Raw genomic sequence first — 14,843 nt, 5'->3', positions numbered from 1 at the left:
GCCCCGCCATTCTGGCTCCTTGCTCAGCCAGGAGTCGGCTGGAGAGTCTCTCTCTCTCCTGCTGCCCCTCCCCACTCAAATAAATAAATAAGTCTTTAAAAATAACAACCCCAGCAAGGAATTTTAAGAGCCTGAACTACAACAGAGGCAGCTGTGATGCTGAGATACAACAGGAATTTGGATTTGTGAATCACGGAGGCGATGAAGGGGTTGTCGAGGCAAGAACCAATCATTGGGGTAGGGGGTATATCCAGTTCATGACTTAGCTCTGAGTCTGCTTGGTGGTGGGAGGCTTGCCAGTGTGTTTGCCTAATTGTGATGACTACAGGATGAAGAGCAGGATTATGGAGAGGAGACATGAATTTGGTTTTGAACATGGACTTAATCATTTTCCAACCCATATTTGTTCGGTATCCACTATGTGCCAGGCTCTGTGCGAAGTACACAGTAGGCTGGCAGCCTTTCTCTGCCAGATCTGCAAGAGATCTGCAAGAGAATTAAGCCTTAATTCTTAAGACTTAATTAAGAAGCCTTAATTAGGGGCGCCTGGGTGGCTCAGTGGGTTAAAGCCTCTGCCTTCGGCTCAGGTCCTGGGATCGAGCCTGGCATCAGGCTCTCTGCTCAGCGGGGAGCCTGCTTCCCCCACCTCACCCTCTCTCTGCCTGCTTCTCTGCCTACTTGTGATCTCTGTCTTTTAAATAAATAAATAAAATCTTAAAAAAAAAGCCTTAATTAAGCAGTTGCAGTCAGCATTGTAAATACACGAGCAAGACAGAAGTCGTGACATTAAGGAAGGAGGAGGGGCCTGTCTGTGAAGAGGGAAGGTATGAGCTGAGACCTTAGGAAGGGAGCCAGCATAGAGGAGTTAAGGGAAAAGAGTTCCAGGGAGAGGGAACAGCACATGTGAAGTCTCTGAGGTGGGCACGAGTGTGACATGTTTGCAGTGAAAGAGGGGACTGGGGTCTGATGTGAAACAGGTGTAGAGAGAGAGTTTTCACTTAGGACCTTGCAGGTCTCTGGCTGAGTGTCCTGGGAGGTCTTAAAAGTGTTTGCAGGAAAGTATTATCATGATGTAATTGGCTTTTTAAAATACCCATTTTTATTCTACTTTTTAAAAATATTTTCAGATTTACAAGAAAATCTCCAAGATTCACCAGTTAACATTTGCTTTATTTCTCTGTGTGCATATCATTATTTTCCTGACTGTCTGAGAGTAAATTACAGATATTACTGTCTTTTACCCCCTGAATACATTAGAGGATACTCTCCAGGTAACCATCGTCCGACAATTAAAGTTAGGAAACTAATATTGGTACGATATTTTCATGTAATCTACAAACCTTATCCATATTTCTCGAAGTATCTCAGTCATGTCTTTGGCAGGAAAAAGAAATCAGACAGATCCATGCTCTGCCCCATAAATTCATGTGGGATACAGTTGTCAAGTCTTTTTAGCCTTCATTGATCTACTAAAATGGTTCTTTAGCCTGTCTTTGTCTTTAATGATCTTGATATTTTTGGGAAAAGTACTGCATTCATCTGCTTTGGCTAGACTGGGTGACTTAACAGACATGTATTTATCACAGTTTGGGAGACTAGAAGTTCAAGATCAGGGTGCCGGCAGGATTGGTATCTGGTGGGAGCTCTGCCCTTGGGTTGTAGATGGGTGCCTTCTGGTCATGTGGCCTCTCTGCGTGGGGAGGGGAGGGTAAAGGGGAAGAGAAAGGTGTCTGTTTTTATAAGGACACTAATCCTGTTGGATCATGGCGCCACATTTATGACCTCATTTATCCTTAATCACTTCCTTAGAGGCCCTATCTCCAAATGCCACCTTGGGGGCATATGTTAAACCTGAATTTGGCCGGGGTGGGGGGGGGGGGACACAAATATTCAGTCCCTAACAAGTGACTCCAATTCTTTTATACAATATCTCTCAAATTGCTTTGGTCCTGTGTTTCCTCCTGAATAGATGCAGGTTATTCATTTGTGGCCAGAGTCCCATAGACACGACCTAGGGGCCTTAGTGCATCATAGCGGGAGGCATAGTGTTCTCTTGTCTCCTTACTCTGACACTAACTTTGATCACTTGGCTAGATGCTGTCTGGCAGGTGGCTTCTCTATGGAATTACTATTCTCCCCTTTGTAATGAATCCGTGTCTTGTGGGAAGATTCATCAAGACCCTGTTATCTATCCCATTCCTCATTAAAACTTCACTCCCTAGTTTTAGCTTCCATTAATGAGTCTTGCCTGAATCAGTTATTACTGTGATGTTTGTCAGATGGCGATTCCCTGACTTAAGCATTCTTTCTGCATTTATGTGTTGGCGTTATTATAAGGAAGAGGTTTTCCTCCTTTGCACTTTGTTATTCCCTCATTTATGTCATGTATGGGCTCAGGAAATTGTGTTTTGAATATGTTGCAATTCATTATCGTCTCCAAAACTTAAACTGTCCCGTATTTGCCAGTATTGGCCCCTTCATGCTGGCTCCCTCCATGTCCTTGGTACATCCCCATTAATCTTTCCTTTTTTTAAAAATTTTATTTATGTATTTATTTATTTGACAGACAGAGATCACAGGTAGGCAGAGAGAGAGAGGGGAAGCAGGCTCCCTGCTGAGCTGAGAGCCCGATGTGGGGCTCAATCCTAGGACCCTGGGATCATGATCTGAGCTGAAGGTAGAGGCTTTAACCCACTGTGCTACTGAGATGCCCCGCTCTTTCCTATTTTTTTCACATTCATCTGGCACTTTCCTTGCTCCAACTGTGGATTCAGGGACTCCTGTTTCCTCTTAGCAAAGAAGAGTGCTTAGACACCAACATCTGGGTATTAAATACTCATTTTTAAATATATATGTGGCCAGACCTACTGATCATCAGAGCTGCATATTTTAATGTTAAGAAATTTAAGAAAGTGGGGCACTTGGGTGACTCAGTGGGCTAAAGCCTCTGCCTTCGGCTCAGGTCATGATCCCAGGGTCCTGGGATTGAGCCCCGCATCGGGCTCTCTGCTCAGCAGGGAGCCTGCCTCCCTTCCTCTCTTTCTGCCTGTCTCTCTGCCTACTTGTGATCTCTGTCTGTCAAATAAATAAATAAAATCTTAAAAAAAAAAAAAAGAAGTTAAAATAAAGGGCATCCGATTAGATTGTTTCCAAGGCTCATCCCAGTTGTGAAACTGCCTGCCTACTTGTACTTCTCTCCTCTCTACCTCCTCCCCGTGCCTGTTGGATGAAGCCACTGGCACTGGCAGAATAAAGATCAGAAAGCCAAAGGGACATTTGCACTTTGCGTTCTAGCAAGTAAGAAGGTGGGGGGAGGACAGGCTGCTCTTTTGTACCCTGTCCCAGTTGCAGGTAACGAGGACCAAGGCTATGATGGGGGCAGGGGGCGGGGGTTAACTTTCAATCTATGTAGCCCCCTTCTTAGCAATCTGCAGTTGGGATAGACCCATTATCAGATCAGGTCCTCTCTCTTTCGGGTAGACTATCTGTCTAGACTCCCCACAGTTTGCATCATTTCTTTCTTTCTCATACACTACTCATTTGCCGTCTCTCCATGGAAGCCATTCCCTTAACTCTCGGCATTAGCTGGGCTCTACCGGCCAAGAGAGAACCCATTGCCAAGACGGCTCACTCCTCTGGTTGGCTAATTGGCATCAGCCGTTGGTGCTTTTCTACCTGCGCCTCTCCGTGGGACCACTTAGGCTTCCTCGTGGCGTAGTGGTTAGGTTATTATGCCATAACCAAATACCTCAGACTGGGTGCCTTCACCAACAGAAGTTTATTTCCTCAGAGTTCCAGAGGCTGCAAGTCCAAAATCTAAGTGTTGGCAAGGTTGATGTCATTTGGAGGCTTAGCTTGCAGAGGGTGTCCTCTCGCTGTCCCCACTTCTTTCTTTCTGTGTGCCCCACCCTGGTGTCTCTTCCTTTTCTTATAAGGACATCAGCCATATTGGATTAGGGCTCTACCTTAACACCCTCATTTCACCTGACATCTTTAAAGACCTTCTCTTCATATACCATCACATTCTTATATACTTGGGGCTCCAACGTTTGGGGTTGGGGGGCACATAATTCAGCCCATAACAAGTTCCAAATAGAAACAGAAAATGGAAGCCTCTAGTTCCTTAAGACCTGAGCCCCCAAACGTGGCACCGCATCATTTCCTCCATATTCCATCAGCCCATCATAAAGCCCAGATTCAAAGGGAAGGAGACATAGACCTCCGCCGCTGGATGGAAAGAGTCAGAGAACTCTGGAGTGATCTTTTAAAACTACGAGCCTTGCTGGGAGTGTATTGCTGCTCGGAGCTGACCCAGACCTGGAGAGGCCAGCTCCCTGTTCTCTTTGTCCTGATAGCGAATGTAAACGGACTTCTCACTCCTTTAATGAAATCTGTTTGTCAGTCCTGCCAGCCTCATTGCCATGCTGTTGTCCTAGGCTGCTAAGAAAGGTATTTGAGTTGAGAACCGGTGAGCGTTATTTGAAAACCCACTACCGACTTGCCCACTGGTGCCTGAGCTATAGCTGCTGTTCACAGCTGGGGAGCTAGAAACCCTAGGGAATGGTGATAAGTCTGGTTTTTCCATGTCTTCTTGATTTATCATATTTTTCAAAATGTACTACAAGCTTAAATGTTTTAGAAATTGAAATATACCATAAATTCTACTTCTTTCTGCCATTTATTGTCTCTTTTACCCCACCGGATGAACAGCCCCCCCACCCCAAAGACATCTTTGCCTGTTTTGTTCTCTGATGGACCCCAAGTGCTTACAACCATGTCCAGCACTCAGGAGGCACTCGGGAAATACACAGGGGATCAAAGTGCAGGTTGATTCCGTGTTTTCGGTTGTCTGACCAGTAAAGCCCATTTTCTCTCCGTCGCAGTATAAACAGGCGGTCCGCGAGCTAGTTCGCTGCGTTGCACTGACGAGAATTTGCTATGGCGACTCCCATTGGAAACTGGCAGAGGCACACGTCAATCTGGCTCAGGGCTACCTCCAGCTGAAAGGTGAGTTCCTCGCAGACCCGGGAGGATCACTCCTTGGGCTTCCGCTCTTCCGTGCAAATGTGACTCACAATTGCCTGGAAGGAATCATTAGGCTTTCTTGAATTGTCTGCTGTCCACACATTGAAGAGCCCTCTCCTTTCAGAAAGGGTCAGTAAGATTTTTTTTTTTTAAGATTTTATTTATTTGACAGACAGAGATCACAAGGAGGCAGAGAGGCAGTCAGAGAGAGAGGAAGGGAAGCAGTCTCCCTGCCGAGCAGAGAGCCCGATGAGGGGCTCGATCCCAGGACCCTGAGATCATGACCTGAGCCAAAGGCAGAGGCCTAACCCACTGAGCCATCCAGGAGCCCTGGATGTTTTCTATGATCTATAAAAAGAGAAGGAGGATTTGAGCCCTTTGGATGACTTTGGAGGATCCTTTTTTAAACATTTAAATTTAATTAATTAACATATGATGTATTGCTGGTTTCAGAGGCACAGGCCTGTGACTCATCAGTCTTCTCTAACACCTGGCGCTCATGACCTCACCTGCCCTCCTTAATGTCCATCGCCCAGTTACCCCCCATCCTTCCACCCTCTTCCTCCTCAGCAACCCTCAGTTTGTTTTCTACGATTTAAGAGTCTCTTATGGTTTGTCTCCCTCTCTGGCTTCATCTGGTTTTATTTTTTTTAGAGGACCCTTTTTTATGATCTTAAAAGTAGGGTTCATGGGAGAGAATTTGTTAGCTTGGAAGGCCCTGTAGAAGTGGCCCAGTGGAGCAGAGACCTAAAATAGGATCTGTCCACATTTGTTTTGATGAAGAATCTCTTCCCCTATACATGGCCCTTCTCCTCCTGCACAAAAAATACACAAACCAAGAGACTAAATCAAGCTGGCAGTGAATAAAAGGCAACGTATCAGCTCATACAGCTTGAAAAGCCAAGGCCAAAACTTGCTGTAGACTTAGCCGGATCCGGGAGTTCACACAGTGTCATCAATTCTGTCTTTCTCTTATCCCACCGCTCGGCTCTGTTTCTCTCTGTGTGGACTTCAGGCTTACCTAGGCTCTGCCCGCATGACAGCGGCAAAGCTTGCGAAGCTTTAAATCTCCCCCATCAGCGTTCCCAGGACAGAAAGAACATCTTTCCACCCAAATCTCAGGGTTTGGGGGTTCTAATTGGGCTGACTTGGATGGTATGTCAAGGATGAGGAATAGTCTGATGGGCTAGATCTAGATCTGCCTTTCAGATCCACTGGATCCTGGGGGACAGGCTGGCCTCAGTCAAAATCGCATGAACTGAGTGTGCAGGGACCCAGGTGTCCCCAAAAGAAAACAGGAAGAGGGATTGAGGCAGGGAGGGCAAAAACAGCAGGATAGCGTGTCCTCTCCATTCTGACTGGGCATCCTAGGACGAGGTGTGAAGAGTACGTCTCCATACTCCTTTCTTCAACTGAAAAGCAGTGATAATGATGATGGTGGCACTTTAACTTACCACGATTGACCAGTGAATACATAAAATAACAAGAAATGGAAAACACCGCAATGCTCAGTACAGAATTACCACCCAATACATTTGGCTAAATCTGATTATCGACTGGGCCCACCTATTAGATCAAAGACTGTTGGAGCCAGAGGGGACCCTGGAGATCATCTAGTTCAAACCCTAACCCTTGGGAGGCCTGGGTGGCTCAGTGGGTTAAGCCGCTGCCTTCGGCTCAGGTCATGATCCCAGGGTCCTGGGATCAAGTCCCATATCGGGCTCCTTGCTCAATAGGGAGCCTGCTTCTCTCTCTGCCTCTGCTGGCTTGTGCTTTCTCTCTCTCTCTCTCTGACAAATAAATAAATAAATAAATAAACATATTTAAAAAGAAAAAAACAAAACAAACCCTAACCCCTTCCTATAATTTTAGACTCGGAACAGGGGAGCTGAAACAGCTTGCCACAATTTACATTGTTAGTAAGTAGATGATCCAAGACTCAGACCTCAGATGTTGCACGCCAGTGCTGGTGCCCTGGCATCTGGGATTTCAAATGATGCTTTTCTTCCACAGCCCGCTACCTTTTTGCAATGTTAGTCTTTCTTTCTTAATTCAGAGTGAAAGCAGCCTCTACTCTTCATGAAGGTCTTATTAAAAGCCAGGCGCCATGCTAACCATCTCCCACACATGTTCTCATTCATTGTTCATCACAGTCCTATAGGGGGCATAGTATTATCATCGCTATTTACAGTTGTGGAAGCTGAGGCTTCAGAATAAGTGGTAGTTCAGGGAACTCATTCTGGGTACTTGGATATCAGAAGCCAGTGTTCCTAAACCTCAACCCACACAGCCTCGGTAGACTGAGTTCCTTGAGGGAATATACCAAAGTTGGTAATACGGTGCACCATTATTTTTGTCATAGCGCATGCGTAATTGGCACTAGTAAATTTCGCGTAGGTTGATTACATGTGTGCTTTAAAAAAATTAGACGAAATTCTCTGAAGTAATGAGTGCTGGGTGTTGTATGCAACTGATGAATCACTAAATTCTACCTCTGCAACTAATAATACAGTATATGTTAATTAAATTGAATTTAAACTAAACATTAAAACAAACAAACGGAAAAAAATTAGACAAAATTCTCTACGCGTTCCTCCATGGAGAGCATACCCCGGATTTTCTCCATCAGAAAATATACTCTTCTGTTTTATAGACACAGGAACAGAATTAATTTCATATTTTTGACAGCTTTTTTTTAGAGATTTGAGATATAATTTCATACGATGGAAAAATATAAGACCAAAGGTTTATGGCTGTGGGCGGAAGAGAGGATGCTGGTGTGGGGGAGGAAGAGAGGCGTGTAGAGAGGCGAAAAGCCCTGAAACCTAACCCGTGACCCCCACTGTCACTCTCACCACAAATTAATAGGCCCATGGAAGAACTCTGGCGGAGTTAGTGCTTGAAAGTAATTACTTTTCTCTTTGTTCCATTTTGTTTCATGTTAGTCCATAACATTGTGCAAATAAGAGATTGTAGCACATTAGCCCATTCGGTCACTGGAATCCTATTTGTAAGTTTTTGTAGATTGTCACTGTATTTGTATTATGTTAAAATACGTCTCTGATGTTATGATTAGAGATGAACAAGCAGAAGATTCAGAAGTTTTAGTATTTCATTAAAGACCGCTGTCACAAAGCCAGGATTAAAAAATTCATGAATATCTAGTTTCCTGCCCAGAATGCTATAGTCCTTGCATTCCATTTGTTTTTCTTATAATTATTTAGAACCTATTGTATCTCTGATATTGGTGAGGTTTCAGAGTTGTTCAGTTCCCGCTCACTCTGTTTACTTCTAGAAAGGCCATATGGGGAGAAAGTTGTCTTATGTACTCGGTGGAAACCACTCCTTTGGTTTTTACAGTCGGGACAGTATTTCATGCTGTCCTGATCCATTTCTGTGTGCCTCTTGCCAATGCTTGAGGAGACCTCGTTTGATTTCCCAGCCAGAGATAACTCTAGTCCTGTCCCACTGACGTGAAAGAGAAACTGAGACCTCTTTCTTTGTCTGCAGGACTGTCACTGCAAGCAAGGCAACATGCAGAAAAAGCCAAAGAAATCCTTACCAACTCCATCCAGCCTCCCTATGACAACGACACAGATGTTTTCAAGTGTTCGATTGAGCTGTTCCATACCATGGGGAGGGCCTTACTCTCCCTTCAAAAGTATCCTTTTGTTTCTAATCTTTCCACCTAGAAATGCCTGCTGTAGTGATTATATTTAATTTTTTAATTTTCTTTCTTCTTCTTCTTCTTCTTTTTTTTTTTTTAGGATTTTATTTCTTTCTTTGAGATAGAGAGAAAGAGCAAGAGAGAGAGAGAGAGAGCACGAGCAGGGCACAGAGGGGGAAGCAGACTCCCCGCTGAGTAGAGAGCCTGAAGCAGGGCTCCATCCCAGGACCCTGAGATCACGACCTGAGCCAAAGGCAGATGCTTAACCCATTGAGCTCCCCCCAGGCGCCCCTTTATTCTCAAGGCCAAATCAAAAAGTGACTGGTGGTTCAGGAAGGGTGATGGGAAGTTTAAGAGCCAAGGATGTCCAGGTACTGGGGGCCCAGAATCTAGAACCATGTGTGAAGTTTCCTGAACACAGCCCAGATTTAAGGAAGCTTCGGAGAATTTGTCGAAGGCAGAGCGACTTGCAAAGGAGCTGCTGCAGTGTGGAAGGATTATAAAGGAGGAATGGATAGAAATCCAAGCACGGATCAAATTATCATCTGCACAGTAAGTTTCCAGTTTCGGTTGTTTTAAATACACGGTGACCAGGGGTTCTCTGCCAGAAGAATCTTCTTCAGGCAGAAGGAGCTTCTCCACGATGCTGTGTCCGTGGCTTCCCTGTGGCCATTGTCCAGAAGCAAAAGAGGACCATGGTCATGTCACAGCAGCCACAACCAAGGCATGTACATCAGTGACACTTTATTTTTTACAAGATTTTATTTATTTATTGCTGTGAGAGAGAGCACAGAAAGAAAGGGAGAAGCGGGCTCCCCCCAGGACCCTGAGATCACGACCTGAGCTGAAGGCAGACGCTTAACCAACTGAGCCACCCAAGCACCCCCTCCTCAGTGTTTAAATCACCATGTATCTCATACCACAGAGATGAAGATATTTATAATATGCATAGCTAGGAGAGAACTTGTATCTAGAATCTGTAAAGAACTGCTGTATATCAATAAAGCAGAGACAAGCGACTGCATAAAAAAGTGAGCAAGAGACTTCACAATAAAAGGATGCCCACACAGGTAATAAGCATACTAAATGTTCTACCTCATTGGTCATCAGGGAAGTGAAAATAAAAGTCATGAGCTACTACGACAGCTCCACTAGAATGGCTAAATTTTTTTAAATCTTTTTTTTTATTATGTTCGGTTAGCCAACATATAATAATAATTCATTGGTTTTTGGTGTAGTGTTCAATGACTCATTAGTTGCATATAACACCCAGTGCTCATTGCCCCACGTGCCCTCCTGAATACCCATTATCCGGTCACCTCATTCCCCCCACCCCCCCTCCCCTCTGTAACCCTCTGTCTGGTTCCCAGAGTTGAGAGTCTCTCATGGTTTGTCTCCATCTCTGATTTCTTCCCGTCTAGTTTTCCCTCCTTTGCCCTGTGGTCCTCCACGCTATTCCTTATGTTCCACAAAGGAGTGAAACCATATGATGATTGTCTTTCTCTGCTTGACTTATTTCACTGAACATAATCTTTTCCAGTTCCATCCATGTTGATGCAAATGGTGGGTACTCATCCTTTCTGATGGCTGTGTAATATTCCATTGTATACACGGACCACATCTTTATCCATTCATCTCCTTCCACAGTTTGGCTGTTGTGGACATTGCTGCATAAACACTGGGGTGCATGTGCCCCTTATTTTCACTGTCTGTATCCTTGGGGTAAACATCTAGAAGTGCAATTGCTGGATCGTAAGGTTGGCTGAAGATTTTTGAAAGACTGATAATATCAAGTGTTGGGAAGGATGTCAGGGTCTCAAATACTTTCTCATATGTTGTCATTTAGAATATATTTGGTATAACTGCTTTGGAAAACTGGCTTTAACTTCAAAATCTGAATGTTCATCTATTCTATGACATAGCAGTTTCCCATAAATAGAACAGAAATGCACACATATGTTCACCGAAAGACAGCCAAGAATGTCCAAAGCTCCGTTATTTGTAATAACCGAGAATCAGAAACAACCCAACTGTTCATCAAAAGCAGAATAGATAAAATTGTGATCTGTTCATACTAAGGAAATGATCAAACTGCTCCTCTGCTTCCCATCATGGATGGCTCTCACACAAAATGTGTCGTGCAAGAAGCCAGACCGAAGAATTCATACTGTGTGATTCCAATTATGTAATGAGAGGAGGAAGAGAGCAATCACTGGGAGTGCCGGCCATCCAAAATTTCTTCCCTGTTGTAGCTGTTGAAACCTAACTAACAATACGACAACTTAATGTCCAGAAAAAGAGGGTTAAACTATCCTCAGCCAGAATCCCCCCACCTCCTCTAAGACGTCTTTCCAAATAGCAGTACCAAATCTTGCCAGAAGATGGCGCGCCTCGTACACATCTGTGCTGAGTACCCAACAAGAATGTAAATGTTTCCAGCTGTCTTACAAAGTTACTTTGTGTTTAGCTGAGTTGTGTTAAACTTCACCACTTCTTTCAGTGCCGGCTCTTCACAGGGACATACTCCTTGGCACTTGCAGGTTTCAACTGCATGGTTTTCATCTGATCACTCTGCTTTGTTTCCTCATTAAATTATGAGTATTTTGCCTACACAGAGCTGCTTTAGAAATTTACGAGGCTTTGTTTTTGTACATTACTGCTTATGTTCACAAGCACAAGGGCTTTTTCTTTTACTGGATCTCGGTGGTAGAAGACCAGGATAATGTCTCTGGCAGCCCTCATGGGATCTGTGTTCCTCTTAAAAGGGTATCTTTCATGCATCCTCTCCCTCCTTCTGCCTCGCCTTTTATGGTACCCATCAGGCCAGGCTGGTTCTTTTCTCCTTGGGCTGACAGATAAATGCTGCCGGGTGACTCATGCTCTGTGCCTTCTATCCCTAACTGTGGGCTGAAGCCTTGTCCCTTTTGCCTGCCCTCCTCTGTTCTAGCGCTACTTTTTATTCACAACTTATTAACTTCGAAGAGTGAGTCCAGAACATATTTCTGTACCTCGTTTTTCTAAATGTGATCGAGAAACTCAGTGGTGAAAATGGGCAAACCTTTCCCCTGTGTTAAGAATTATTTTCTACCCAGGTAACCACCTGGGGAGCCACCCAGGCACCCCAATATTTTATGTTTTAAAAAAATCTCTACACCCACTGTGGGGCTCAAACTCATGACCCCGAGATCAAGAGTCACATGCCCGGGGTGCCTGGGTGGCTCAGTGGGTTAAAGCCTCTGCCTTCGGCTCAGGTCATGATCCCAGGGTCCTGGGATCGAGCCCCGCATCGGGCTCTCTGCTCAGCGGGGTGCCTACTTCCTTCTCTCTCTCTCTCTCTGCCTACTTGTGATCTCTGTCTGTCAAGTAAAATAAATAATAAAATCTTAAAAAAAAAAAAAAAGTCACATGCCCTACAGACTGAGCCAGCCAGGAGCCCCGATAGACCCTTTTTAAAAAATCAGTAATTATAGTTATTATCCAATGCAATGTTTCTCTTTGTGCAGTTTCATCTTGGAAATGATTTGGTTTTAAACATGTGCTTATATCATCACAATCTAAGATTCTGTACTTCAAGACTGCCCCTGGTGTGCAATATTCTTTCCTTTCTTGTCCTTTGCCTTGGGAAAGGCTAAGCATTCTGTGTCTTTTGTGCTTTTGTGAACCACCTAAGCTAAAATCATGATAGTCTTATATTTTTATTTTTAAGCTTGACTTTGTTTCTTTGTTGTGCTTCTTTGTAATCCAGTATAGCCTTGAGATTTGGAAAGTGATTTAACATAAGCTTTTCCAGGAGGGAAGGAGATGAGGAAGGTTTCTCCCTTCCTGGTATTTCCTGGGAAGGGGTAGAAGGTAATGGAATAAACCGTGGCATGTGAGATTTCGTGTATATCTACCTGACACCACCTCATTGGTATGCTGAAATTCGACTTAGTTCCATAGGCTTCCCCATAATCTGTCCCCAGTGGCTTTTACTGAGAATTTTTGATACTCCAGTAATCACCTTTACTCTCTTGCTTTTAGATCCTACAGTGTTCAAGCCAGTAATCTCTAAATCTTGCTTTCAGGGCTAAGCTCTATTTTTTTAGGTTCATACCATCACCTCAAGGTCCTTGGTGTCTAAGCTTATACCTCTGTAGATGTGTTTCTTTAAAGAATCCCCTTCTCTGCCTCTCTTTTTTTGTGTATAAAGTCTCTGACGAATGCTCCTGTGTTCAAAGCCCTGCTTCTCTCTTTCCTCCTCCGGGAAATGCCCTGTACTTCTCCAGAGATGTTTCTCGGGTCAGCTTCTCCCCTAGGACACTATTTGCCTAGCATGCCTTATGCTTGTTTCACAAAGAAGGAAATGATTTCTTTTTCTGGTGCTCTTTTTCATCCTCTATTCCTTTGATTAAAGAAATGCTCTTCCCTTACACAAAATCTTGAGTTTTGAAAAATCAGTGCTTTTTTTTTTTTTTTAATGCAGAGAAGCACAAAACTTCACATGGCACAAAACTTCATATACTTTCTCTGCTCTCTATTTCTTGAATCCCTTAAAGTTTGAAATTTCAGAGCATTATATTTTTGTCTTTTTCTTTCTAACACCTTATAAAACACATTTCCTTACCTCCTTCTAATACACATTTCCTTACACAACTACAAATAATAACGTGATTTTAGGCAACCACACCAACCACTGATTCTTGACCACCTTCTGTGTTAGGCTCTTGCAAAGCGTTTTTTAGACTGGTCTCATTTAGTACCATGTGCTGGGCACTCTTCCTAGTACCATTTTCAAATGGAGCAACCGATGGGTTGGGACGTCGTTTCCCGGGGTCACACAGCTGGGAATGGCAGAGCAGAGCCAGGTCCCTCTACCAAACTTGGGTGTCCCAGTTCCTCTCCATGGCCCAGATCACATTCGCTGTGCAGAAAAGAGACCCAACAATACAGTCTACAGAGCAAAGCCTTTAGATGTGTGTGCCAGAGAGTAGGCAGAAATCCAGATGTAAGCCTTTTCTCCCTCTAGCTCTAGAAAATCCCACTTGTCCTCTTTCCGGATTGATTTCACGAGATTTCGATGATCAGCAACCTCCCCACAAATCCCTTGCTTTTCGTCGTTGCTCCGTATTCTTGCCAAGTTCCGGAGCTTTTATTTATTTATTTTTAAGGATCTGATTGATTTATTTGAGAGGGAGAGAGAGTATGAGTGGGGGAGGGAGGAGAAGCAAAGGTTGCCGGGAGAGGGAACAGCAGCCTCCCTGCTGACCAGGACTGGTGATCCCAGGGCCGAGGACCCGAGCTGAAGGCAGACGCTTCACCAGCTGAGCCACGCAGGCGCCCCCAAATTCCAGAGCGCCTTAAAAGGAGACCCTCTGTTGTCTTAGCGATACCAAAGAGATTGCCTTCATTTGTGGACTGTTGAAACAAGTCTCCACCCCTGTGAGATCTTCTGCAGCCTATCTGAAATGAGATAGTGTCTCATCACGCGCTCTGGGGAATTACTGCGGATGTATTTTCATTCAATAAAATATGTTGTGGTTGAAGTTGTGGACCTGCCAAATTCACATACTGCCACATTCTGTTGTTCAAAACTCTCTATCTTTTCATCTGTCTGGTGTTTCCTAAGGCCGCCTAAACATATTATGGGCACGCTAGACAATAAATCCTCAAAGCGTTCCCGGCAGGCAGAGAAAAGCGGAAAATGTTGCCATCCCAAACATTACACAGACTGGATGTGACTGGCGAGATTACCTGAAATGGACTGAGGCTTTAAGTGAGTTGGGCGGGACTAGGCAAGGCTCTCACGTAAACATTCCCTGATAGGGTACCCCCTCCATTCCTTTTTTATTAAATATAGTGTGAAGCTAAAGTCATCTTATTTTCTGTGTTGTCTTTTCTTTTACGTGAGCAGCATACTCTCGATGAGCTCCAGAAGGCTCCTTGGAGATGACATTAGCTTGATAAGCCATTGCTCCCGGCGGTCACGTGGGTGCCAGGACCCTGGACAGAGAGCCCGCAGCAGCCTCATGGGGCGGGGCCTGGACTGTGCTGCTTTCTTGGCACACACGGAGCTAGAGAGGGTCGCATTTGTTCCTCCTTGCAACAGTGTAAAATTACAGATACTGTTAGGCAAATACATACACACTCACAAGCTTACCAAATAGGACATTTC

The 14,843-nt window shown here is 44.4% G+C and overlaps 1 protein-coding gene across 9 annotated transcripts in view; it reads left to right on the top strand.

Moving 5' to 3' along the window:
• Positions 1–14,843, top strand: part of TTC23 (tetratricopeptide repeat domain 23) — a 96,909-nt gene that overhangs the window by 19,825 nt on the left and 62,241 nt on the right. For all 9 annotated transcript variants that reach the window (XR_009355324.1, XM_059180125.1, XM_059180124.1 and 6 more), the window contains exons 3-5: positions 4,884–5,007; positions 8,536–8,686; positions 9,119–9,244. Coding sequence is in view for 8 of the 9 variants with exons in the window: in XM_059180125.1 (XP_059036108.1) it covers positions 4,884–5,007; positions 8,536–8,686; positions 9,119–9,244 (401 nt within the window). In the remaining variant the exon portion in view is untranslated. The remainder of the gene's footprint in view (positions 1–4,883; positions 5,008–8,535; positions 8,687–9,118; positions 9,245–14,843) is intronic.

This window comes from Mustela lutreola, chromosome 7, assembly GCF_030435805.1.
Source record: "Mustela lutreola isolate mMusLut2 chromosome 7, mMusLut2.pri, whole genome shotgun sequence".
NCBI classification, from domain to species: Eukaryota; Metazoa; Chordata; class Mammalia; order Carnivora; family Mustelidae; genus Mustela; species Mustela lutreola.
Note: the sequence above shows the minus strand (reverse complement) of the source record. Positions and strands in the feature narration are given on the sequence as shown.